The sequence below is a fragment of the Hibiscus syriacus genome, unplaced genomic scaffold (genome assembly GCF_006381635.1).
Source record: "Hibiscus syriacus cultivar Baekdansim isolate YM2019G1 unplaced genomic scaffold, ASM638163v2 tig00111398_pilon, whole genome shotgun sequence".
Lineage (NCBI taxonomy): Eukaryota > Viridiplantae > Streptophyta > Magnoliopsida > Malvales > Malvaceae > Hibiscus > Hibiscus syriacus.
In genome coordinates, this window is record NW_024063081.1 from 2,774,341 (window position 1) to 2,802,205 (window position 27,865).

General features: G+C 33.3%; 4 protein-coding genes across 5 annotated transcripts; 1 reads left to right on the forward strand and 3 right to left on the reverse strand.

Annotated features, from left to right (window-relative positions):
- Positions 1-3,088: 3,088 nt before the first annotated feature.
- On the forward strand, positions 3,089-3,702 carry LOC120161214. Its single transcript, XM_039171476.1, has one exon. The coding sequence runs from the start codon at positions 3,127-3,129 to the stop codon at positions 3,604-3,606; it is 480 nt and encodes a 159-aa protein (XP_039027407.1). The 5' UTR covers positions 3,089-3,126; the 3' UTR covers positions 3,607-3,702.
- Positions 3,703-4,456: 754 nt separating this feature from the next.
- LOC120161315 (isoprenylcysteine alpha-carbonyl methylesterase ICME-like) lies at positions 4,457-11,152 on the reverse strand. Of its 2 annotated transcripts, none has more exons than XM_039171592.1 (11): positions 10,836-11,152; positions 9,728-9,804; positions 8,757-8,826; positions 8,478-8,558; positions 8,028-8,102; positions 7,661-7,762; positions 7,439-7,576; positions 6,006-6,071; positions 5,753-5,896; positions 5,414-5,504; positions 4,457-4,934 (listed from the first exon to the last, which is right to left on the reverse strand). In XM_039171592.1, the coding sequence occupies exons 1-11, from the start codon at positions 11,099-11,101 to the stop codon at positions 4,773-4,775; spliced, it is 1,272 nt and encodes a 423-aa protein (XP_039027523.1). In that variant the 5' UTR covers positions 11,102-11,152; the 3' UTR covers positions 4,457-4,772. The 2 variants fall into 2 exon arrangements, with proteins under 2 accessions (XP_039027523.1, XP_039027524.1); XM_039171593.1 differs by lacking the exon at positions 10,836-11,152 and adding an exon at positions 9,994-10,009 and having other exon boundaries at positions 9,728-9,913.
- Positions 8,345-20,183, reverse strand: LOC120161316 (transmembrane protein 33 homolog). The gene is made up of 10 exons (XM_039171594.1): positions 19,930-20,183; positions 17,270-17,381; positions 17,023-17,123; positions 16,601-16,726; positions 16,397-16,517; positions 16,214-16,298; positions 15,110-15,223; positions 14,960-14,999; positions 14,278-14,448; positions 8,345-8,358 (listed from the first exon to the last, which is right to left on the reverse strand). The coding sequence occupies exons 1-9, from the start codon at positions 20,104-20,106 to the stop codon at positions 14,296-14,298; spliced, it is 1,029 nt and encodes a 342-aa protein (XP_039027525.1). The 5' UTR covers positions 20,107-20,183; the 3' UTR covers positions 8,345-8,358; positions 14,278-14,295.
- Positions 20,184-26,935: 6,752 nt separating this feature from the next.
- LOC120161240 (putative defensin-like protein 262) lies at positions 26,936-27,552 on the reverse strand. The gene is made up of 2 exons (XM_039171507.1): positions 27,466-27,552; positions 26,936-27,195 (listed from the first exon to the last, which is right to left on the reverse strand). The coding sequence occupies exons 1-2, from the start codon at positions 27,515-27,517 to the stop codon at positions 26,936-26,938; spliced, it is 312 nt and encodes a 103-aa protein (XP_039027438.1). The 5' UTR covers positions 27,518-27,552.
- Positions 27,553-27,865: the final 313 nt, after the last annotated feature.

The following is a 27,865-nucleotide window of genomic DNA, read 5'->3' on the forward strand; positions in this document are numbered from 1 at the left end:
TCCATGAATCAGAGGTTTCAGATTTGCCAACCCCGTAAGCTATTGGCAGTATCCCATTGTTAGCATCCATGGCTACTGCTAATAAGTTTACTCCAAGGTATCGACCTTTTAAATGTGCTCCGTCAACTATAATAACTGGGCGCATGCAAGTAATAAACGAACGAATCTACAAAATCATATACACAATAAATATAATCATTTAAATGTGAAATGCATGTAACTAACAAAAATGAGTCAACAAAATTATATTGATTTACTAACCGCAGCACCAATGGCGATAAACAGCAACTCAAAGCGTCCATCTCTATCTGTTTTGATATGAGTTACCGACCCAGGATTTTTCAGCTTTAAATTGTGACAATAAGCCGGCAGTTGGGCAAACGATGCTTCTGGCGACCCCCTCAACAATTCCAAGGCATAACATTTGGCTCTCCAAACTTGAGAATATGAGATACTAATCTTGAATCAAGCATTCATATCAGTCATAATTTCATGTCCCCGATATACCCTGCCATTCAAAAACATTAACTCAGCCAGAAAACCACCCAACACCTTTTTGTTTGCCTGTCTATGGTGAGGAAAAACTTGGGTTCTTGAACATGTATGTTTATCAATAAAAGTCCTAACTTGAAACATTTCGCAATCTTTTATCCTCTTTTCAATCATACGCCACGTACAGTTTTTGTCAATCATACACCTTGTTTCGAAACGATCTTTGCTTGATTTATTAACTTTTAGTTGATAGCCATCTTCCACACATTTTGTATACAAAGCTATCTTCAAGTCTTCCTTTGTATCAAAACAATCATCTTTCTTTATATGAATAATTTTTGTGTAACAATTAACTGCTATTTTTACTAACTCTTCTTCTGGTATCTGAAGTAATTCTGGCATATTCCAGTTATACTCCCGTGGCATTTTCTTCGGGGACTTTTCTTCGGGTATTTCTTCTTCTTCTTTTTTAGGGTTATATGAATTACAGAATGGATGTTCAACATGTTCATTCACAGTCGTAACTTCCTCCTCATTATCATCAACAACATCTTCCTCGGCAGCGGCTATTTCATCATCAAAATTCGGGTATTGACCAATATCAAAATCATTACACGCATGGTCTGTTTCTTCTTCTGAAACATCATCAAAATCTGAGTATTGACCAAGATCAAAGTCCGGGTATTGACCAAGATCAAATTTTGAATACCGACTAGTACTCAAAATTTTTTCTGTTGGCTCATCATCGTCTAACTGGTTAATACGAAAACCAGAATTTGGTGCTGAAAGTTGATTGGGATTTGGATTAGGGAAAGGTTGTGGGTTTTGAGATTGTGTTTGGTATTGGAAATGTGGTGAAACAAAATTTGCTTGGTGATGAAATTGTGGTGGAACCATTAAATTTTGAGCACCATAAACTGGGGTTGAGAAACTTAGTTGATTACTACCCGCTACTGACCCAACTTCACTACTTCTAGGTTCAACAACATACAATGTAACATCATCTTGCGAAACACTAATGTAAGCAATGAATCGTTCAACATCTTCATTGTCAGTTAACAAATAAACTTTACATTTTCTCTGATAAGATAGCCTAAATCCACTTAAGGGCTCTAAATTCAATTTGCTTGTAACACGTAACATTAGAGTTTCATAAGTTAACTTTTTTAATGACAGTTTTAGTTGAAGATTCATGGGTAAAGGCATATATTATAAAACACCATGAACATTCTCCCATGACCCTCCAAAACACAAATCTATCCAAACATGATCAACATTAGATGATTTCATTGTAAATTAATTTACTAAACAAACGAGCTGCGAAACTAAAACATGTTGCCGGATGGGGAAGGATGTCGTTGGATATAGGAACGGATGTCGCCGGAGAGAGTGATAGATGGAGATGGAATGAGTTGTGATTTAGGGATTTAGGTTATGAGTTGTTGATGCATAGTTATATACCTAAAACATTTGTGTTGCGAAACAAAAACCTGTTGCGAATTTGAAATTCAGCGTTGCGACAGTCAGAATCGCGTTGCGATAGTCAGAATCGCGTTGCGATAATGTATTATCGCATTGCGATAGTCAGAATCGCGTTGCGATTTACATATTCGCATTGCGATTTTCTAAAATCGCAACGCGAATTTGGAATTAGAAAATCGCAATGCGATAGTCAAAATCGCGTTGCGAATCTGGAAACTGATTTGCGATACTGGAGATCGCGTTGTGATTTAGAGATCGCGTTGCGATTTAGAGATCGCATTGCGATTTTGTTGGTCATTTTGGCAAATCAAAAAAAAATTGGTCAAAATCGTATATTATAAGGAATTTTCGGTCACTGAGGTTATTTTCTCATAATAATAATATAATTTATTTTGTTAATAGTGATCTTAAGATACTAAATTATCAGGTAACAAATTTGCCGGCTTTTAAAATATGTCCTTGTTTGAATATTTAATTATTCAATTTTTTATTTTTTTTTACAAATTCTAAATTTAATCATAATCTTAGAGAGGAAGGAAAGACTAAGAGAATAAAGAAAAATATTCTTAGTGGATCTAGAAATCATATTTTATGAAAATATAAAGGAATAAAGATGAGCAGCTTGACTAACTGATCAAATATATTTACTCATTCTATATTCATATTTTACTCATAGTTGTATTTTAACATAATTAATATCTCAAAGTATAAACAAATTAATTTTTACAATTTAATACTACTACTAATATCCCACCAATTATCTTCTTTTATTTCACACATGTTTATAAATAATGTTTTTTTTTATTTTAAAGTATTGTAAATTTACAAGAAAATAGAAAATTAAATCTCATCCATTAAATAGACATGGGCACATCTATCTATGTGAAATTTGTACATTAAATAAGGCGATGTGTGAAATGAGATGATCTCAATTCTCAACGTGGTGGCGTGTATGTGTATGAACATGAAAATCAGTTCCTAAAACACACACAAGGATAAGGGAGCGACTGTATTAGCCTTACCTTTCATCCTCTTCATTTCTCATTTAATGCTCCCATTCAATTCTAACAATGAACCAATCTCCCAACCCACCCCTTTCCTTTTATTTCCTTCCAAAGCAAAACCACATATTCTAAGTCCCCCCCCCCCATCATGCCAAAGCAAAGCGATATAGACCTTGTGAAAGCAGCTGCATGGGCATGGTACCAGCACAGTTCAAGCTCCGATGGCAAGGCCACCGCGATCCGAGAATTCAATGCCGTTCGATCTCAACGAGTTCCGGGGCCTACACGCTATAAATTGGAAGCCATGAGAAACAACAACAACAGCACGGGGACGGAGGGATTGATCCGTAGTTCTCTCCTGGATCCCTACGAGATCGAAAGCATTTCTAAGCGACTCGATCAGCTTATCGGATTGAGTGGAATCAAATTAAACCGGGAGCTATTGAGGATGAATGAAGATGTTGATGATCACCCCGAGAAAAAGAGAAGCAGCATGAGCTTGAAAGGGTTTCTGCAAAGGCGTGCTGTGGTATGCGGCAGAAACCATGATGTGGAGGAAACGGCCCTAAGACCCAAAATCCATATGGCTGCCGCTAACAGGGTAAACGGCAAGCCACGGGCTTGGTGAATTTGCAGCCACTGGAGTGTTGGAACGTTTTGGTCGTTGTCGAGTACTCTCTTACATATTAAATGTCAAATACATTGGCATTTCATTCATTCAAACAATGCCATCAAATTTGTCTCTTTTTTTTAATAAATGCATTTGATTGTTGGAAAAGGAAAGCTGCTCCGAGTTGAATACAAAAAAATGCTATACATTGCAACTCTTTCGTTAGATGTGTAGAAGGAAGACCAGAAACCAACAATCTAATCTTGGCATAAAATTTAATCAATGAATAAAAAACTGGATCAGATCATCTCGTTGAGCTGAAATATGTTATTACTAAAAAATAATGATTTTTTAATTAATCCCAAATTCATAATTTTAGTTCCAAGTTTGAACCAGAGTTTGTATTTGTCGATAATCAACAACATTATGGATAGTAAATACTCTTTGGCGATTCATATTTCATTTATTATTGCGGTTTTCTTTTCCTAAACATGTTTAACAAGTGAATGAATATTTTTTTTCTTTTATTCCCGTTATAAAATGAGTATTTACTCATTCTCAAAAGTTGTGTAACAAACTTAAAAAGGAAAGATTCAAAATGTCAGTAGGATACTTGCATATATTTATATTTGATAAAACATAATAAAATATTACATATTATTTTAATAAACTAAACACATAATACATGATAAACCAAATACTTCATTATAGAGAAAGACAGCAAGTAAAATAATACTAATATCTCAAAGAACAGATCTTTGAACAATACTGAAACGATTACCTTGTGCAATTATTACATGCATGCATGCTTATATCCGTATTTTCAAAGGAAATAATATTTAATTTTTAATAACACAAGACGCGGTGATTCTTACACCCCCAATAATCAATGATTATTAATAATAATAAAAAAACAAAACGATTCCAAACCACAAGTGATTAAGATCATCATCCAAATAATAAAATCACTGGTGATTTTAAAAATGACGCCAAACGCTGCCCAAGTTTGAAGCAAAATGCACTATATTCTTACGGCAGGCTGATAAAATATTGCTCCTACTATATCTAACAGGAATCCCCCAATGGATGCCACAAGGAATACCAATGGAGAAAGAATTAGACACAACATGAGGCATTAGCTTATAGGCGCTGTTAATGATCAAGCATTGAGAAACATAAACGGGTTAGAATGGGCTGATGTGATGAGCCAACCTTAACAAAATCTCGGGTACAAGGCGTCTTCTCGGAGGTGCCAACGCATCCTTGGCAAGAGCTTCCTCATCACCCGCATGTATCACAGCAACCATATGATCAAATAGATCGTCCTTTCCACCTCGTAATGGATCCTGCATGATATTGCTCAATTTTAGGGGCGGGAATAACAGTTGAGAGATGCCATATCTATATTTTTTTGTCGTAAATATAGTTGCTCGAGGAATCGGAAAACCAGGAAAACTTCAAATACAGCACTGAAAAAAAAAATTGCAGCAGCGCTCAAACAATGTATGCTAGTTGTTAATACTATTACAATAACTGCCATTTACTTTACTGTTTCCCTGTAAAGCTTCAAGCAGTTTGAGCTAAATTCACTATCACAAAGATTTGGGGTTGGTGATTCATTGCCCTGTACCCGTGTTCGACATTGTCCTCCCAGTTTATATGTAGATTACAAGGACCTCAAGTAAGGCATATTAATGGATAAGAAATATGAAATTTTTGTATTCATTTAGTTTTATAACACGAATTACCGTTGGATGATCAGACTGCAGCAAAACAAGTATATTAAGCCTAAAATGACATTAGAAAGCTAGTAATAACCACCGACCTGTAAAAATAGATCGGTATGGGATTTCCCTTCATATAAAATTACTTCAGCCTCAGCCCCTACCCCTTTAAGGGCTTCTACAAAGTTTATACTGCACAGATAATGTCAATATTAGGAATAGCAGTTTCTGGGGAAAATTGCAGTAAATCCACTGCAGCAGTATTATGTCTCCTCATCACCATACATCATTACTAAGCTTGAATTATTCCCATTCCAATCATTATTTCATGATACATCTAAAGATTCCAGAATAAAAATATAGAAATGTGATTAAATAGCAGTTTGAAAGTAAACAAAGATATTAAACAGTTGGCATTTAGACCAACAGGTATTTCTAACCTGGCATCTGATGGTATTGATAAATCTGAAGTTCCATGGAAAAGTTTAATAGGGGGAAGAAGAGAGGCAGCTTCTCTATTGCGTGGATCTTTTATTCTAACTTCAGGAGAAAATTGTTCAAAGGATTCTTCCCCTTCCATGATGCTGTAAAATTGAAACAGAACTTCAGTTGGTTAATAAATGGAACATGGGATAACTAAAAGGAAAAAGACGTCTACAGATGGTTGCCAGAAAAATAGTATAGGCAAAATACCTTAAAAAGATGGAACGATAGAGGCCTCGATTGTGGAAATGATCAACCAAATTGAATAAATTGTACCTATTAACAATTTAAAAGGTAATAAGCACGTTTCTAGTTACAACTGTCAAATCTGTTTATACAATTGAATTGGAGAATAAGACCATACCAAGTACAACTATCAATCGACAGAAGATTTAACTTATGCCATAAAAAATATAAAGAAATGCCTATCGCTTTAAGCGGATAGCTCATATGTATATATATATATATATATATATATATTTCAGTTGCTAATTCTTCAGTAGAAAATGCTCACAGCAAAGTCGAAGATAAAATAGTTTCACCATATTTTTGTAAATTAATAACTAAATGAAGGATCACAGCAAAGTCTAATTAACTTACAACTGACGTTTGCCTCTTTTAGAAGGCAAATATTACTATGTACTAAGGTAAATTTCTTTCAGCTGCAAATTAAAAGGTCTTCATAAAATGACATAAGAAAAGCAAACTGGCAAGGGAAATATATATATTTTTGGAAGAAAAAAAAGAGAAGCAGGATACAAACGTAACAAACTGCATTTTACATGAGTTATTCCCTCTGCAGTGATACCGCCTTGCAAGATAACATCTAGGAAAATCAGAAAGGGTGGAAACTATGATCCAAAAGATAAAGTTCTAGAGTGAAAAAAAAACACATGGAAGCTAAGAAGAGCTTTATTTGCAAGTCATGAACTTGAACCAACCAACAAAACAGAACAAAAGCAGTGATTCAAGATAATCTATTTCAAAAATTGACTATGTTTCACAAAATATATATATAGCTAAGTGTCTTTCAGTTGGATCTTATCTGAAGCATTAATGTTCTATAACCATTTCAATGAAACCAGTGGCGGATGGTACCAAGGGCCAAAGGGAGACTTGGCACCCCCAAAGTTTTGGAAAATTTGCATTATACCCTTAAAATATTTTTGAAAATTTAATTAGCCTCGTTGAAAATTTTAGAAATTCTCATGAAGTCTTAAAATTTTTGAATATTTTTAATTAATCACCTTCAAAATTGTTAAAAAAAATTATTAGTCTCCCAAAATTTTTGAAAATTTTGATTAGACCTCCAAAAGTTATAAAAAGTTTGATTAGTCCCCCTCAAACTATACCACCAAGATCCGCCACTGATTGAAACAGTCATGCACCCTACATAAGAAATGAAGAAAGGTAGCTTGTTGCTTCATTATTAGGATATGGACATTTCATCATACAGAAGGTATTAAAAAGGTTTAAAATTCATATAGCATAGTGAACTTGACAGTCTTATATAAGATCCTTGTGGATCATTAATCTTGCTGCTTAGATGTACTAATAAAGCCCAAGACGTTGGAAAATACAGCTTTCTGCATATCCAACATATCTTATGCAAGAGTCATCATAAAGAACAGATAAAAGTTTACCCTCCAGATAAAGCAAAATATGCTTTGATTTGGGAAACACTCCATGTAGTGTCTTCTCCTCTAGATTCTTTGATTGCTTGCTCCAAAAGAACACAAGAAGAAATATGTGCCCCCGCTGACTGCCCCATTAAATAGATTCTATTCAAAATAAACATAAAAGGGTAAAATGAGATAATATGGATATTCGAGAAGCATGCAAAATCAAAGAAAGCAGTCAGTCACCTATTAGGATCACCTCCATATCTGGCAATGAGATTGCAAACAAATGAGACCCCTTGAGACACATCTTTCACCATGTCACTAATGGTTCCCTGGGGGAAGTTCCTGCGTACATATATCAAACAAAGACAGTTACCAGTAGAAGAAAAGAGATAGGCCTCATAAATATAATAAATTTTATGACAATATGTGAGCCAGTAAATAACATGGGGGGCAAATTGTATGGAGCATGGAGGCAAAAACATTCTTTAGATATGCTATTTCATCATTGAAGTTTACAAGTACTCATTTGAACCTTATTTCACACGCAGGTGGCATTTTTGGCAAAAATGAACAGAGCACTATGTCATGGCATCAACCAAACTAATACCTGTAATCAATACATGCCACAATGATATCTCTTTCCGCCAATTGCAGTCCTAGAAGTGATCCCCAAGCCTTGTACCTAAAACAACAGAAGAGTTCAGAAATTTTACATAAAAAATCGAATGAAGTTATATACTTCCAATAAATGTTTAACGGTCAGCTAGATATGAAAGTGGTTGATACACTGATCACTCAAATCCATTGAATGAGCAATTTCAACCTTAAATTCTCTTAAGGTTTATAGAGCCCTCATATAATATATTTCAATCTATGTTTATCTAATTCCTAAGCACGGCCCATATTAATTGACAACTACAAGAATAAACAACCCGATGCAGAACCTCCTTATGAAACATTAAGGAATTTTAAGGCTATATTATGCATTTCATATTTAATCCACATTCATGCAATAAAAAGTGGCTAATACACAATGCACAAATATCATGTCACTCACCCAATTATCCAGGCTCCACCTGTCACAAATACCACAACTGGCTTTGGGCCATTAATATTTGTTGGCAAGTATAGATCCAATCTGTCACATCATCATCAAAGGAGAAAAGAGTACTGTTAATCTATGACTTGTGACAGGCAAGTCAAAGAATGTAACTACTTATCGTTTGATGTGCCAGGTTTGATCCCTGGTCACAGAATGAAGAGTCCAACACTATATCAACAGAATTCATGGTTGTTGGCCTAGCTTTGTAAGCACTTGTGTCACATATTCACATACCTATTCCTTGGTTGATCTCCATAAACAATACTCCGTCGCACTTGACTTGAGAAAAAATAATAATATGCAACTGCAGAAGATTGACAAGTAATGCTCAAGTAATTATTTTCCATCAATCTGAAGATATTTGAAAGAAACCTACAAATATAACTATTTCTGACATAGCAAACGACACAGCAAAAATCTATAAAGTATTCCCATGCAAAGATATGTATGATCACAATCTTCAGAAATATAACCATCTCTAAACTGCCAAAGCAGGAAAGCAAACATAGTGCAGCTGTCATTTATTCCCATGCAAACAGTTGTACGATCACAATCTTCACAACCCTGATTGCAACACCCATCATATATGAATACTTGTACCCCATGAATTCAGTTAGTGGGAGAACCAAGACATGTAGGAATAGATTACAGATGGGCCAACGACGTCATTTGATCACTGAACATTAAAAAAGCTCTAGACACATATATTGTTAATGAATAAATGATCCCATTATAAAAGATCATGTGGGTCATACATGCATGAATCAAGCTACCTCAGCTGTTAAAGGGATAATTGTTATCCCTAGTGGTCTCAGGTTCGAGCTCCAGAGACTCTAAGGGTGTTGAGCTTTCATTGCCAAATGGTTGAGAATCTTTAGAATATATATAACATTGTAATCACCCTAGATTAATCACAAAACAAATGTGGGTCATACACACAATCTATTGAAACTATCAAAGTTCCTTTCAAGCCTATATGTGTGTGTGTGTGTGGGGAAGAGGGAGAGAGAGAGAGAACGCTTGCGTGTGACTTGCCACAAGAGCTAAAACAAAGTAATAAATCGATTCTTATATTTACCTCTTTTTTTTCTTCTTCGATGATATACAATTTACTATTTCATGTAAAGGGGAAGTAAATGATTGTTAATAATAAGTTTGCAAATTCGTGCAGAAAAATATAATCGATCAATAATAATAGAAAATACCTTGAAGAAAACCAGGCATAAGAAGCAAAGCATAACAAGCAAGGGCAAGTAATCTTGTGTACCACCGGTAGCCTACCCTGAATGCAAATGTATGATTAAAACAACGTATATAATAATGAAGTTGAAAGCAATACAAAATAAGTTTATGGACAATAACGTATATATACATATATGTGTGTTGAATTACTTTCGTTCACTGGTTCTATCTCTGAAAATCTAAGGTATATATATATAAATGTTTATTTGAAAAAGATAAAAAAGTGAACTATTTTGTTGTTCATTAAATCTCTCTCTAAAATCTACATTGCTCTAACTCTTCATCTCTCTTTAAGTATCTAAGTCTTACATCCGCGTTCAACGCAGATGTTTAATTTGACCCTAAGGACCCTTAACATGAATGGAAAAACTTATAAACATTAAACATGCGTGTCAGGCACATACTCATCTCCAGGGTTTCAAATCGCGGTCGCGGTCGCGTTTTCGGTTATTTCGGATTTACCGTGATTGCGGCCGTCGCGGGCGCTATTGCGGCCATCGCAGACGCTATTGCGGCCGTCGCGGGTAACTCGGATGGCGGCGAAACCGCTATATCACGGCCGAAATCGCGGTCGCGGACCGTTTTTTAAAACCCTGCTCATCTCCACTACACCAGAGTCCAAGCAACATGGTTAAAAGTACCAAAAAGATTATCAACAAAACGCATCCAGCAAGCAAATTTGAGAAGAACCAATCTCAAATATGGCAGAACAGGGTTCTGAATGATAACAACGTTTCCTTTAAATCATATAGTGGGTGTAAATTGGCTCAACCTAATAGATTCGCAGATCCTTAGTTGGAACTCAACCTACTTTCTCACAACTCCTAAGCAGCCATTCAGAAAAATTATGGTGATTCACTTTGCTTCTCTTCTTTCCTTCAACTGTCTAGGCAACCAAAGACGGCATATATTCTAAAATTAAAACTAGATAAAAAAATTACCACGATTCTCATAAAAGTGACACTTCCTCGACAAACTGAACTATAAAACCAACTTTCTTTAAGGAACAAAGAAGAATGCAATTGAAATCCGCAGATAATACGTGTAATAATAATGATGTAAATTATATACCCGAGATATCGGAGGAGAGTAAAGGCAAGTCGCGTAACAAGATAAGTCTCGGCGGCCGCATGGCTTATGTCCCGGCTAAAAGACTTCTGCCTGTCCATACTTGCCGGTTTCCCGCGAAACCGTTGTTGCTGATGGATGCCGGAGGATGCAAAGAAGGAGCCGAGGAATCTGAAAATCACGGACCTAACATCCAAACAAATATGAGTAGCAGTAGCAGTTTCGCAACGTCGACGGTGGTCATGCATCGGCGGTGACAACGATGTCATCGCCGGCCCCTAGATAAGAAAAAGGAAAGAGAGGATCTCAGATTGATTGACGAAATGATTTTGCTTGTTTTGTTTAATTTTTTAATTGTTATTATTTGGAGCGTTCGCCTTGGCCTGGTTCAAGCCTTTTATTCGAATCATTTGGTGTGGCTGTCGGTGCAGTGCTATGCCACGTAGCAATCAAATAATAGAGTGGGATCCACATTCGAATACCCCAGAGGATGATAGGCAGGGAGAAAGCTTAGGAATGTTTAAGTAAAAATAAATTAAGAGTTTAAGTAAAAATAAATTAAGTAAATTTTTAATTTAAAAGTAACTTTTTATTTGTAAAATTTAAATTTGAAAGACATTAATTTTGTTGTTATTTTATTATAATAAATGTTTTATTTAAAGTGATGAGGTATGATGCGTCTAACTATCAACAATTACATAAATTCTGTACGCAAAAGGAATGTGTCTTATCGAAAAGATATCGTGGGGGTGGTTGTGTGTATAATTAGGGCGATAACACCTAAAATTAACCCTTACTAATTTTATTTAACTATCATACACACTTTCATCTTTATTTACTGATCTAACACCCTTAACAGGAAGACGCGACACATTTACCTTGCCTTACGTCACGTGGTAAAAGACGCGGCCATGCATCGCATTTTGTTAAACGTGTAAAAAATTAGATATTAATTTTATAAATATTTTTAAAATAATACCTAATATGTAATTAATTTCTATTAGGGTGATATTTATATAAAAATATCAACTTTATTTATTTATTTTTTGTGTGATATTAATTTTTAACAACATTTAATAATGTTTATTAACTTTTAAAATTAATTGTTTAAAAATATAAAAATAGTAAAATAAACTTTTAATTACAAATGAATTATTATTCAAATTTTAAAAAAATCAATAAAAATGAATTAAAAGTGAATAAAATTCAATAAAAAATATAAAGCTAAAAAATATCACCTCTTTATTGAGAGACTATTTTTTTAATATTAATTTTAAAAAAAATAAAATAAATTTTAAATTATAATTTTATTAAAAATGAATAAACATTATTAACTAATGTTAAAAATTAATAATTAATGAATAATAATTCATTTGATCGTTCAATTGTAATTAAAAGTTTATTTTAATATTTTAATATTTTTAAACAATTAATTTTAAAAGTCAATAAATTTTTCAAAAATATATGAAATTTATAATTTTTTAAATTATAAAATATTTATCATCATAACATCATTTTGTAAAACAAATTTTGGTTATAAATTTTTTATAAAATTATTCATATTTTAAAATACTTACCCTCACAGTTTTCCTATACTAGATTATATGTATTGTGTAATTTCATGCAAAAATTAAAATAATTTTATTATAAATGAATAAACATTATTAATTGTTGTTAAAAATAATAATTAATAAATAATAATTTATTTGATCCCTAATTATAATTAAAAGTTTATTTTAATATTTTTATATTTTTAAACAATTAATTTTAAAAGTCAATAACATTTTTAAAAATATATGAAATTTATAATTTTTTAAATTATAAAATATTTATTATCATCATCATCATCATCTTATAAAATAAATACTTGTTATAAAAATTTTATAAAATTATTCATATTTTAAAATATTTACCCTCAAAGTTTTCCTATACTATATTATATGTATTGTGTAATTTCATATAAAAAATCAAAATTTATCGAGTTATAAAATAATTTGTAAATGAATATTTTAATATTTTAATGTAGGAAGTTTTTTTTACACATAAAAAATAAATAATTAAAGTTGACGTTTTTACACAAATATCACTCTAATAAAAATTAATTACATATTAGATATCATTTTAAAAATATTTACAAAATTAACACCCGATTTTTACAAGGCACAATACATGAGCCTCGTCTTATCCATGTGACATCAAATCAACGTAAAGCGTCTTCATATAAAGTGTGTTATATCAATAAATAAAGATGAAAAGATATCTGATAAATAAGTAAAATCGATAAGGGTGATTTTTTGGGTGTTATCGCCTATAATTAGACAAAGTTGGTCACCGATTGCATGATAGGATGGTGATGTATGCAATTCCAACAAGAGCAAGCAACCACATGTGATTTGTGATCACTGCCCCCACTTGCCAATTAATGACTCGTGGATCGTACCAGATGGCTGGCTGGCAGATGAATTTTACAATATTCTTGGATTGTGCTACGATTGTATAATAAGAATAAGGTATTGAAAATAATTTTAACATAATCAAAACTTTATTAAATTAAATTATAAAACTCAAATTGCTATCTATTACAACGCATATAGTTATTAGACAAAATTATTAAACAATATACTTACATTCTATCATTACTTACAAATTGATCTATTATCTTTTTATTTTAAAATATATTCTGAAAATAATTAAAATATAATGTGATACGAAAATGTAATGTAAGTTCAAAAAGATGGTTGTGAATTATAATTTATATGGTATTCTAAATAAGGTTAAACATATAAGATATACATAAATGATGAATCATTTGGGTGGTATCGATCTTTATCTTACATCTAATATAATAACATCATCATGTGTCGTTACTTGCTGCTTTTGCACGTGTCTAAGGATAAGGACAACGCCAAGTCAAATCTATCGTTGCCCCGTCCAAATTAAGATATTGTTTTTAGATACTCTTCAGTAAAAGTAATTCTAAATAGTTCGAAATTTAATAAAAAGAAAAGGTAGAGATACTTTTTGCATCACGATTCTTCCAGATTTACCTCCTAATAATCAACTCCCATGTTGAATTTCATTATTGTATTTTGCTTTTATTGGTAATACTACTTTTTAATAGAATGAGTTCAGAATTATCACGTCTCTAGACTTCCTATTATTTTAAACCTTTTTTACTAATAAAATTAAACAATTTCGTAACATCAACACCAAACACCTTTTCAATCATTTGCAACCAAAGATACCTTCACAAGGGAAAACATGCCGACTAGTGTAGAATGCAAAGCCAAAATATATCTATGCCATTATTATAGCTGCTAATATTGTCAGTCAGACTCAAATTCAAGGTTTGTAGGAAAATCGCAAATACTTCTATGTCAATTTTCAGCTATACATGTATCAGTATCCATAATAAAACATCAATTATGCCAAAAAGAACCCAACATTCCACTGTATATTACTTCTATCTGGACCACCATTTCTGAATTGCAGAAACCGGAGTGTTCAAAAATGGTGCGTAACGCTGGATAAGTGGATTAACCGTCCTTCCTATCTTCGTCCACACACTTTGGTGGTAACCAGCAGTAACAGGTGCTTGGTACATAAGCTTCAATAGCTGTCACACAGTGGAACAGCAAAACACAAAAGGATTAAGACATTCATTTGTCAAAGAACAACCCCCCCCCCCAAATACTCTTTTCTGGAAGCGTAAATAAGGTATTTGTGGCACAACTAAACGGTTTTAAATGGTATTTCCGCTAACAGTAGTACCATATTGACGTTCGTATCAACCAAGGAACAACTCCATGTTCTAAATGAGACTACACATATCAATTGTCCATTCATCAATGACCAAAAATGGAAAACAGAAGTAAAAGGGCCAGAGAGAAGAATGGGAACATGACTAGGAAGGGAAAAACCATATCTGAAGATTAACCCAAGAAGAAACATCAAATACCAATCTTAATGGTAAGTCATTTGTGCAAATACTTGTTCTCTTGCAAATAAATAAACTTGGTACTGAACCAACCTATTATGCCATTGCCATCCAAACAATTGCTAAGAAAAGAAAAGGTATTACATGAAAAGTAAGAAATAAAATTACAGAAGAAGGATGAGATACATACCTGCCAGTATATGAAAGTTTGTATAATATTGCGTTGCCACCTACAAAATTCAATAGAAAATTTCAGCAAATTAGAAAAGCTAGAGAAGGTGGAATATATTGGCCTGGACTGAATATGAACCAAAAATAGAGAAATATATTAAAAACTAACGAGAGCAAGGAAACAATTAGAAGGAAGCCAAGTCCAATCTCAGCATGTGACGACAGTATACTCAAGGTGGTGGTGTTTGATTCTACCCAAACACAAGGATCTTCCAAATACTTCCTGTTCAAACAAAGGGGACAGTATTTGTAAGGAACCAAGAAATAGACCCTCAGTGATAGACATGACTACAATTTCATTTCACCTAATGAGTTCGTTTTTCTTTTGGCACTAGGGGTGAGTACTCAGTCAAGTCGAGTAAAAAAACTCGAGCTAGTCGAGTTTACAAATATCATTTTATTATTCAAACTTTATTTGATTTTTTTTTCGAGTCGAGTTTATACAATATATATCTTCATATTTTTTTCGCATGTGTAAGATTTGTAATATTATTTAATAAAACAAATATTATTTAAAATTAAATAATATATTTATAATGTTATTTCTTAAAAGAAGGGAATTTGAGGACAAATTATTGATGGGGAATAAAGGAGTCGAAGAATTGGTGGGAATAAAGAATTTGCAAAGAGTTGGAATTGGAGAACAAAATTGAATAAAATGCAAAGTTGAGGAACTAAATTGCAAAATGGAAAATTTGGTGTCCAAAAAGAGGAATTGAAGTTACAAAGGTACTATAGAGTGATAGAGGAACATGTGGTTCAAATTTGGTCAACAACAGACTTAAAACGAATAGAAATTGAAGAAATTAGGAAATTAGGACCACTTAGCTAAAGAACAAAATGACGTCGTTTGAATTTTTGATTTTTCAGTTATTCGAACTTTGAAAATCTGAACTTGACTCAAACTCGAAATCCGAACCAAAAATATGAGTTGACTTAGTTTTTTTTAGTCAAGCTGAGTTTTACTCACCCTAATTAGCACGCCAATAGTTTCAGTAAAAATAGTGTGTAAAATCCACCTTTCTGTGCCTTTTCATATAATAACACAATTTCTGTCTATCTGAAATTTAAGCCTTTCCACATAACTAATATCATCCAGCATACTTAATTTCTTGTATTGAGTTTTAACAGTATGATCACATGATTGATAAAAAGAACTAAACCAGCACTTTAACACAGAAGATGGTTCATATATCTGAGTAAAGGTATCTACCTGTACAAGGTAGAACGGTTGAAATTATGCCTTAAGAACTTCGCAACGTGTTCAAGTGCTCGGCATAAAATGGGAATCAAAGCAACTGCAGTGATGGTCCATATCAATTCATCAGACTACATAATAAAGAGAATTCAGGAGCAAAAAAAGGTAAAAGGTGTTTACGGGCAGAAGAATGCTTACATTTAAGGCAAAGATGTGAAGTGACAAATGTAAGGCAGTAGATAAAGTAGATAAAATCTTTGGTAGCAATTATTGATTGAAAATATACTTGAACAGCCTGCAAATTCCATGCCCTTGGTTTCTGCATAAAATACAGAAGAAATTCAATGGAGGAACCATTTTATATTGATCAAATGGATAACAAGTCGGTGGAAATAAGTTTACCCCATATAGTGCATACAAAGAGTATAAAGAGGAACAAGCAGTGCCCATAAATGAAAGCCGATAAGCCCTATTTGAAAGACTTTTAGGGACAAGTGGAAAGATGGCTAGCACAGCCACAATAAAAACCTGAAAGAAAAAAGATGTAAAGAAAAAGATATAACAAAAATATGGACAGGAAGCCAATGATGCCCAAGTTACAAGACCTAGCAACTGGTTTAATATTACATCTTATAATGACACTAACAGTCAATCAGCTCTTCAACACTCTGGTCTCTCCATGTAGATGCAAGAATAAATTAGGAAATAAAATGCACTCTTAATCTAAAAACAAAAAGAGAGATAAGAAGGCAAGAACCATCAGCTAATATGCAATTATGTTCAAGTGGGCGAAAGAAAAGGGATAGTGGGGCGGGGTAGCATACCCAAGCATTGACAGAAAATTGGATTGTGTGTCGATCCCAGCGCAAAGAAGCTGTGTTTGAACCTGAACCTGCTGATGTCCCGGAAGTTCTAGCGGTTGAGCCTAGATCATGAATTTAGGATTGAGTTGAAAGGAAATGGCTCCTTAATAAGGAAGATCAAATACACAAAATTCTCCAATTTTTATGTTATTTTTTACAAGTTTAGTTTCTTTCCATAACCTCGGTTCCAGAAGCAACAATCTTTTACCTGCATTGCGTGCTCGAGCTTCACCATTTGCTGCAGATGATGAGGTTGAAGTTGGTTTTGCTGATCCTGATGGCACACTTGACGACATAGCCTCTACCACAAGATCAGGATCCTTTTCATAAAAGCCCATAATTCATTAGATATGAGTGAGTCATGGAATAATACTAGAAGTTTATTGAAATAGAAATGTATTAAAATGTGAGATACATTCATATAGAAAAGTAGAATAATATCAAGAAATTGCATAAACATTAACATATAAGACAAATACCATTAAAGAGAAATAGGACACACATTTCCCATGATTCTTATTAAAAGTACGTAGTGTATCAACGTATCATTTTCGTATCATTATCATATTTAGTTAATACCTAATTTTGACATGTTAACGACTCATGTGATATAGATATTGACACATTTTTGTATTCAAAAGAAACAAAAAGTATTAAGACCAATTTAACAATCAATAATCAACAATATGGAGTTATATTACACTTGAGCTTTCATTCTTAATAAATTATCATCTTGCTTTCTACTATTTACTTTAGTTTTTAGCAACACTATAGGAATTTGAATAAACAGCATATAAGAAGTAGCCTAAAAATGAAACAAAATCAGCCCCGACTTTAAAGCTTATATAACTTCTTGAATATACTCCCAATACATACATATATATATATATATATAAACTTCTTGAACAGAATAAATAACCAATTCATCGAAGCAAAATTTGCACCAACTCAAATGGATGGCAGGCATAAAATGTAAATTAAACATATACCAGAATACTACAGTGCCTAAAGAGGGATTAAAACAGAATGCAAACTACACCAAACCCAGATGAAAGCCCAATTCCAATACCATGAATTAGTGGCAGTGAAACCACGATTATAAAAGCAGAAATGGGGAAAAAGGTAGACTGACAAATGTTAGAAGCTAGAACACCTAAGATACAACTAAAGGAATAAAAGTTAATAAAAATATAACACAACTGAGTCGCCTTAGTGGAATAAAGACTAGTTAACACTGACCTACTCATTCTCATGTTTTTTTTTTAACTTTGAATGACTCTTTACTTATCATTAACATACAATTTATATTCTCAATTTATTCAATACTAGTGTCAGGCATCATTAGAACTTGGACAAGTCCCACATTATCTTTAGCTCTAATAGACAAATACTCTAGATCAATTTCAAAAAGTGATCAAAGGATGTAACAAGGCGAAATAGCTCTGCATCCTATACTTGGATATATCATTATGTTGAGGCAAGAGACATTTGGCTTATTCTGAGACAAAGCTTGTATTACCAAATATATCTCAAGGTGAAAAGAAGGTGTCAAGACTTCATCAAGTGAATGGCCTGTGCCATCCCTAACTATATATGGCTTGATTCAACTTCAAGTTACCAAAAAAAAACTTTGAATAAATGGCCAAATCCTCATAGGGCTGGAAAGAGAGTAAATTAAGAGGGAAGAGCATCCAGGGGTCTTTGAAACAAGACCATAGAGGTAACCAATGCTGAAGGATGTCACAAGATCCAAATCCTTCTTGGGTTCAAATGTTGAAATAAAATTATTTTCCTCAAGAATCTCCAGTGGTTGCAACAAACAGCAAAAAAGCAGCCTGGGATCAAGTAACATTCCTGAAGGGACAGATTAATCTAATTTGGCAAGTGATGGATGGAGAGGACTTAAAGCTATGAGAAACCAAATGGATGCCAAATTATTAAAGAAAAAGAAAAAGTTAGCTTTGTCTGATCAAGCCAGCTCTCTACTACTATAAAAGTTAGAATAAATAACTAACAAGAAGCAAGAAGAATGGGATATTGTCAGCTATGCTGGTAGATTCCAAATAAAGGTTAGAATAACTAATTAGCAAGGAGCAACTCCTGCCAGTAAGGTAGGAAACAATCAAGCTGGCATTTGAAAAGAAACAGGCAACTAGACCAAAAATCAGAAACGAGTCAGTAAACAAGAGGACGTTTGAAGAGAGAGCCATAATCCTACTCCTTGTTGTGTACTACTGGAAAATATTATATGGAAAGGGGATGGAGAGAGCCAAAGTTATAGAGCGAAGAAGAGAATGTCACTTCTTCGAGTGGATGGTTTCAGTAGAATGGTAGAAGTAAATATTCCAAGGTAGGTTAGAAACTTGAATTCCTTTCAACTGCTGAATCGCAGAACAAATCAGCAGTTATGAACAGACATTTGAAAAAAAAATATTTGCATATTGCATTTGATCAAGTCTTGAGAACTAAAGATTCTGAAACAAAATAAAAAGATTTGGTTAGAAGAAAAGCAATTCGACAATGACTTTTGTGTTGCTGTCCTGTAGCATCTAATAGCCCTAACCTAAAAACCCACATAGCTAAAAAAGCACCCTAATAGGAAATGGAAGCAAATAAATAAGATATTTATTAAAAAAACCCTAATAGGAAATTCCAATTGTCGATTCCATGATTCGTGAATATCATACTGAAAACAAGCAAAAAATCGACATAAGATTGCAAAATTTCCATCTTAATAGGCTCAGAATCCCGTGAGATAGAAACCCAGATTAAAAGTTCCTAGCAGAAACAAAAACCCAGATGGACAATCTAAAATTGGGAAATTATGTAATGGAAAAAGGAAAAAGAAAAAGGAAAAAGAAAACACACGATATAGCGCTGGTAAAACTTGCGCTTGAAGTGATCAACAACATCATAGCGAGAAGCCATGTGAGGAGGAATCAAGATATTGGACCAATAATCAGCCCATCTGGGATCGTTCTCGTAATCGTAAGCCGCCGCAGCTATTCTCTTCAGTTTCTGCGGATCTGCTCTCTCCTCACCCATTTTTTTATTTTCTTTAGCTCTTAAGGTAACTTCGTTCTGGTTCTCTTGATAAAGTAGCAAACGAAGAAGAAAGGATAATAGGGTAGCTTTAGCTTTAACTTGCTCTATTGGGTCCACTTCGAAGTCTCACTCTCCTCAGTTCATCGACCCAAAACGACTTAGTTTCAATTTTGGGGGGCTGGGGGGTAAATTTCCAATTTTTTTGGTACTCTACACGTTTAGTAACTAAACTATTAATTTTATTCCGTTTTGATACCTAAACTTTCATTATTTTCAAAATGATGCCAACTTTTACTTTTTGTACGTGACACATTTTTGAGTAAATTACACCATTCATCATTCAACTATCTTCTCACTCATATTTTTGTCACTAAAGTTTAATTTTTTTTAAAATTTAATTACTTAACTTTCAAATTACTCATAATTTAATCACTCTAACTTTCAAATTTAATTTTTTATTTTAATTATATATTAATAAAATAAATGTCATGTTAAAAAATTATTAATAAAATAAACTATAGTGATTAAAACAAAAGTCAATACTGTAACTCTTAAATTGTACTGATTATTTGTATTATATGTGTTTTATTGATTTCATTTCGATAGTATAATTTGATCATTTTTAAGGCTTAGTTCAATAAAGTAACTCTTAAATTGTGCCTTGGTTATTTTTTTCGAATTAGGTAGTTAAATTATTTTTTAGATTTTTATTTTTAAATCTCCAATTAATTAGATGATAACATGAAAAATTCATTTAATGATATTTAATTAGGGTTTCAAAAAATGAAGTTAATCAATTGGGTTAATTCCACGATGACCCGTGTATATTTCCACTTCTCTCAACTCCTTGCTCTTGTCGCCATTGCTCCTCACGTTATTGGCATCTAATTGTTATCAACCCTCTTTGGTCAAGATGATCAAACTAAAACTTTCACCTTTCTCTTTTTATTTCTTTATTTAATTTATTCAAAAATACTCTTCTATTAATTTTTTTAATAGGATATTATTTGTCAATGTCTAATTGACTAAAAGAACTCTTTACCGATATAACAAAGGGCCTAAAAATGATTGTGAAATTATAGTTTAGGTATCAAATCAGTCCCAAAAAAAGTTTAGATATCTAACTAAAAATGGTATCGTTTGAGGGGTTATTGTCCAATAAGCCCATTTTCTTATTTCTTTTTCTATTTTCTAAAATACGTATTTTTAGCAAATTTGTAAAAATATTGGATAGATGGTAGAAGTGATCGGACTGTCAATTCAACAATAGAAAACTAAAAAAATAAAAAAATAATAATCTTTTTAAAAGTATAGGCTTAATGAATCGTATACCCTTTAAATTATATATATTTTTTCGATTTGTACTCTAAAACATTTTTTCTATTTCTATTCCTAACGTTAATTTTTTTTTCAACATCATTTAAAAAAAATTAATTAGAAAAATTATGTCACATGGCACTTTAATGAAATAAATATAATTACATGTTAAGTCTTTTAATTTTTTTATTCAATTTAATCCAATATTAATAATTACATGTTAAGTCTTTTAAATATTTAATCTTAAATTATTCTCTATTTATTTTTAAATTTTATAATTTAATCCAATATTAATATTTATAATATTTTGATTTTGATTTATACTATAATGTTGAATCAAAATAGAGTAAAAACTCGAATTGATTGAGAAGAAGAAAAAACTCTCTTTAGAATAATCTTACAAAATTGCAAAAGGGGATAACTCTTAAGAAAGCTTTCAAATGCTTATAATTAAGCTTTGATTGTTGGATGATAAAACTCAAATACAAATAGGGTATTTATAGGTTACAAGAAAAAAATCTAAACCACTCATTAAAATAAGCACTAAATAATCTAAACCATTAAAATTAAAACATGAGAAAAATACTTAATTTTCACCTAACTAAATTGATGTAAGCAATGACATCAAATTAATTTATGTGTGAACTTATTTAGGCTAATATTAAATTTTCAACACCCCCTCAATGTTAGCCTCTATTTTTTGAATCACGCCATGCTGACGACGGAAATGTTCAAACTTTCCAACACTCAAGTTTTTTTGTAAACAAGTCAGCAATTTGCTCATCTGTCTTGATTTGCCTTATCTCAATCTCTTATTGCAAAACTTTTTCCCTAACAAAGTGGTAATGTACTTCCACATGTTTAGTTCTTGCATGAAAAACAAGATTCTCCGCCAGCCGAATTGTTGATTGGTTGTCACAGTACAAAAGAATTGCATAATCTATTGGTTTATGTAGATTATTCATCAACTGTATCAACCATGTACTCTATTGAGCTGCCATTGCTGCTACTCGATACTCAGCTTCAGTGGTTGACAATGATATCGTTGGTTGTCTCTTGCTACACCAAGAAATTGTTCTGGAGCCAAGCTTAAACACATACCCAGTTGTTGATCTCCTGGTGTCATGATCTCCTGCATAATCAGCATCACAATAACCAACTAACTTGCAGTCTCCACCTTTCTTGTACAAAAGATCATAGTCAATTGTACTCTTCACATATCTCAGTATTCGTCGAACTACTTCCAAATGAGGCTTCTTTGGATTTTGCATATATCGACTCATCACACCAACTACATAAGAAATGTCAGGTCAGGTCAAAGTTAAGTAGATCAAACTACCTACCAATTATCGATACATTGTTGCATCTTCCAAATTTTTTCCTTCATGTGCACACATTTTGACATTTGGTTCCATTGGAGTTGAAGTTGGCTTGTATTCGAGCATTCCAAACCTCTTCAACAAATCTTTAGCATATTTCTGTTGACACATAAATATTCCTTCGTGTGTGCGATCAACCTCTAGACCAAGGAAGTGCTTAAGTTGTCCAAGTTCCTTAATCTGGAAACGAACTGATAAATTCTCCTTTGTCTGAAGAATTGCTGCCTCATCATCACCGATTATAATTAAGCCATCCACGTACACTAGCACGATAGCTAGCTTACATTCATTGACTTTGAAAAACAAGCTAGAATCTGCAGGTGTTACTGAATAGCCACTTTTCGTTAGAAATTCAACAATCTTATCATACCACGCCCTAGGTTCTTGTTTCATTCCGTATAGTGCTTTTCGCAGCTTACACAAATACTCAGGATGATCTTGACTCTGAAAACCCATTGGTTGGGTCATGTAGATCTCTCGATCTAGATCTCCATGAAGAAAAGCATTCTTCACATCCATCTGCCACAAATTCCAGTCTTTGTTGGCTGCAAGTGCAAGTAGGACTCGTACGGTTGTAAGTTTTGCCACTGGACTAAATGTTTCATCATAGTCTAGTCCATACTGTTGAGAGAAACCATGATCTACCAATCGTGCCTTGTACCTTTCGATTGACCCATCTAGACGACGCTTTATCTTGTAAACTCATTTGCAAGATATGGGTTTCATATCTTTTATCTTTGGCACAAGATCCCAAGTTTGATTTTGCTGAAGTGCATCGATCTCTTCTTTCATAGTTGTCATCCACTCAGAACTTTGCGATGCTTCTTCGAACGTCTCAGGCTCTGTTACTTCTTCAATTATGGTTGCATTGGCATATTTAGGATTTGGCCTTCGTATTCTTGTTGACCTTCGGAGTTGAGATTGTGGAATTGATTATTCTGTTTCACTGGGCCCACCTTCTTCATTTGGTTGTTGATACACGCCAGTTTATCTAGGATTCTGAGTCACTCTTTGTTTGACATCATCGCTATTTGGATCTTCTGATTCATCTGAACTTGTTTGGAGTTGAACAGCATGATCCCCCATCTTTTGTTGTAGCTTGTCTCCAAATTCTCTCGAATCTGGCAACATCTCCTTCTCTAAGGACCACCAAGAAGATGCTTCATCAAATACCACATTTCGTGACGTGTAGCATCTTCCACTAATTGGATCACAATATTTCCACCCATTTCTCTGGCTGTCATATCCCACAAAGATACATCTAACAACTTTCTTGTCAAATTTGCTCCGTAAATGATCAGGAACAAACACATAACATACACAGTCAAATACTCGAAAGTAGCTAACTGTAGGTTTTATGTTCCATAGTTTCTCAAAGGGTGAAACAAATCCTAACCTTGGTTGAGGAAGTCTGTCGATCACAAAGGCTGCAGTCCTCATTGCTTTAGCCCAAAATCTTTCACGTACATTCTTTGCATGTAGCATACTTCGACAAATTTCTGCAAGATGCCGTTTTTTCTTTCCGCTGCACCATTTTGTTGTGGCATGTTGGCACAAGTGTACTGATGACGTATTCAACATTCCCTTAGGTATTGAGAGAACTTGTTTGATCTATATTCTCCTTCGTTGTCTGTGCGGAAGCAGCATATATTCTTTCCCACTTCTCCTTCAGATAAGTCTCTGAACTCTTTAAACTTTGAGAAAGTGTCAGATTTTTCTTTTATAAAGAAAACCCACACATACCTGGAGAAATCATCAATGAATGTTACCATGTACCGCATACCGCTAATTGACTGTTGCTTAACCGATCCGAACACATCAGAGTGAATTAACTCCAATGGTTCTTTTGCTTTAAACTTCAACTCGTCATATGGTAATTGGTGTGCTTTACCATACTGGCATCCCGCACAGACCGTGTCTGTTCTCACGTCTAGTTGAGGAAGCCCCTTAAGCATCGACTTCTTCACCATCACACTTAGCTTGGAATAACTAATGTGACCTAACCGCATGTGCCATAGATCTGATGTCTCATTTTTCCTTGTCATGTCTACATATGCAGACTCTGCTGACATCACGTAAATTGACTCCAAACGTCGTCCCTCCATTGTTGGTGTTTTTTAGATTTTGACGTCACGATAAACCTTCACGTCTTGGGGACCAAATAAGACATAATGACCTGATGATGTTAGTTGAGCCACATATAGCAAATTTTTCTTCATTCCTGGGACATGGTAAACATCTTGGAGTTGCACCTGGTTAGTATTATATCGAGGCGTAACTATCGTCTTACCGATGTGAGTTATCGGTAACCTTAAGTTATCAGCTGTCACCACCACACGACCTCCATTGTACTTAGATAGGTTTTGCAACTTCTGTTTGTCACCCGTCATATGATTTGAGCAGCCCGAATATACGATCCAATCATTCTTGTAGTCAATCCGTTATGGTGTTGTTTCCAAGATTAACACACCTCTTCAATAATCGTATACCCAAATATTAAAATAAAAATGAATCGATATTACTCTTATAAAAAAATGAATTGAGGTTAACAATATTTATTTTCTCCCACTTAGAATCCAACGTTCAGAAAACAATATTCCAAAAAGTAAAAACAAAACTTTAAGCAAGGGATAAGGGAAGATAAAAGAGAGTTGCTCTAATATGTGTATCACTTAGAAGCGAAATTAACATTCTTTGTATGCCCAAAACGAGGGTAAAAGAGTAAAAAAAATTAACAGTTACAAAACTAATTAAATATCATAAATATTATTTTAATGACAGTATATTATTTTATTTGATATTGTGAATTTTGTTTATTAAAAAAAGAAATTCTATTATATTCTAAAATTGTCTGTTTTGCAATCACGTATGTGAAAAATTACAGAGAATGAAAGTTCTGTAGGCCTTCAATCACCGACAGAGGTGTTAATAGCATGTTGACGGAAGTTATAAAATATATTCATAAATCATTTTTGAAACCCTTTGTTTACAGGATATTTTTTAGTTGGGTCACTCGAGTATAAAATATCGTCAATTAATGATTTGAGTTACCCAAAATTATAAAATGTTTATCAATAGTTAATTTTCATACAAAAAAATTAATTATAGTGACATGACAATAAATATAATCCTTAACGTTTGCGTATTATTAGAATTTAATCTTAATTCTAAAAATTTAACCATTCATATTTAAATATTATATAAATTTAATTTATATTAAGGTAAAATATATGAACGGTCCTCGACTATAAGTTGTTGTTTTCTTGAGTCATTCAACTATTAAAAGTTACAAAATGATCATATGATTATAGGGTACTATTCTGTTAGTCTCTCAACTACTAAAAGTAACAAAATGGTCTGACTATTCATATGTTCAAAACTCGCAATTTTTCGTTAAAAAATTGATGGTCGTTTGAGCTAGACGCTAACCTGTTGTCTGAGATATGATAATATATGATCCCATAATCGTTTGAATTGTATAATCATTTGAGATTTTGAGATTAGATTTTATCATAACTCAGTCAGCAGATTAACGTCTAGCTTAGACGATCGTCATCCCATAATTGGGTGACCATTCTGTAACTTTTAATAATCGGGGACTCAATAAAGTATCACCCCATATCAAAAGACAAATTTGTAACTTTAAATAATATAGGAATTCAACAAAACAACACTCTAGAGACTTTTCGTATAATTTACTGTTTATATTATAGCCGGTTTTATGTTTCTTCTCTCATTACCTTCCTCCACTATTCAACCATCACACCGTCATTTGTCATCCCATTTTTGTTGCTTTCCTTCCTGTAAGCCGAACCAAAAGAATGCAGATTTGTGAACCCCAACTACGAAAGCAAAAAGAGGAGAGGTAATGAGACCTGAAATTAGGACGATGAAGATATTAAAAGAAAATCGTTGGTTGTCGAAAAAAAAAACTCTAATTGGATAACATCTTAATATTAAAACAGATTTTAGTTTAGATCGGATTTGAATTTATTTTGAGACGATGTATAAAGAAGATAAATCAATTTTCTCGACACCATTTTTATTCAACAAATTGGTACAAATTTATAAACGACGGCGTTATTAAAAGACGCAAACTGTGGGTCCTTAGAACGAAACTCAGTACATGTTTTTCAGGCACCACACTGGCACAAACAAACGCCATTTTGACAGTGATATGCTTTGCAATGTGGTGGACAAACCACGGCGCAGTCGGCATCGTTGCCGCACTTAGTTTTAGCATCCACCATCGGTGCAATGCTAGAGGGAGGTCCACGCCAGTAGCACTGGCATGTATGGGTTTTCCCGTCACAATAGTTGCTGCCATGCGGACACTTGACGAACGTACAGTCTACGTCTCTTGTACATGATTTTCCTTCCGAGTTTGATACACCTGCAAATTTAAACCATCATTTAATTCATTAATATACATGGGCTTGAATCTCACGGGACGATTGAAACTATTTTCTTACAGAATAGGGAGGAATGCGAAATTTTATGTTAGATGAATAAATTTATAAAATTTTAGAAGCGAAAACTGATCATAATTTATAATATAGTTTCCTTCGGTCCATCCTTGCTTCAGAATACAATACCTCTCGTACGAAAGAAAACTATTACGTTTATACGTATGCAATGGTAGAGAAAGATTGAATATACTTACAAAAAGCTATGAGCAAAAGGACGAGAAGAGAAGCAACACCGAAAGAAGCCATAGTTTGGAATGCGTTGAGAGATGGGTTAGAGTAGATGGAGGTGAGCGGATACAAAATATGTAACATCTATTACGCATTTATACTTGCCAATTGTGTTGCAAAACATTAAAGACTAGATTACAGTTACCACTTTCCATATACAATTTTTTCGAGTTAATTGTATCATATGTCATCAAATTATAATATTCATTTTAAATTGATCATTAAACTTTGAATACACCAATTTTATCCTAAATTACGACTCTCGTTCTAAATTAGTCCGTAAACTTCAAAATATTCTAATTTCATCCCTAAAATATGACCCTCTTTCTAATTTGATCCCCAAACTTTTGAATATTCTAATTTTAT

Coding starts and splice junctions, on each gene's coding strand:
- LOC120161316 (XM_039171594.1), bottom strand. CDS start 20,106: ATGGGTGAGGAGAGAGCAGATCCGCAGAAACTGAAGAGAATAGCTGCG. Junction 16,727..17,022: donor AATTTTCTGTCAATGCTTGG/GTATGCTACCCC, acceptor TTTTTCTTTCAG/GTTTTTATTGTGGCTGTGCT. Junction 14,449..14,959: donor AAACTTTCATATACTGGCAG/GTATGTATCTCA, acceptor ACTGTGTGACAG/CTATTGAAGCTTATGTACCA.
- LOC120161240 (XM_039171507.1), bottom strand. CDS start 27,517: ATGGCTTCTTTCGGTGTTGCTTCTCTTCTCGTCCTTTTGCTCATAGCT. Junction 27,196..27,465: donor CCTTTTGCTCATAGCTTTTT/GTAAGTATATTC, acceptor TTAAATTTGCAG/GTGTATCAAACTCGGAAGGA.
- LOC120161315 (XM_039171592.1), bottom strand. CDS start 11,101: ATGACATCGTTGTCACCGCCGATGCATGACCACCGTCGACGTTGCGAA. Junction 8,827..9,727: donor TATGCCTGGTTTTCTTCAAG/GTATTTTCTATT, acceptor AATCTTCTGCAG/TTGCATATTATTATTTTTTC. Junction 5,505..5,752: donor TCAATACCATCAGATGCCAG/GTTAGAAATACC, acceptor TTATCTGTGCAG/TATAAACTTTGTAGAAGCCC.
- LOC120161214 (XM_039171476.1), top strand. CDS start 3,127: ATGCCAAAGCAAAGCGATATAGACCTTGTGAAAGCAGCTGCATGGGCA.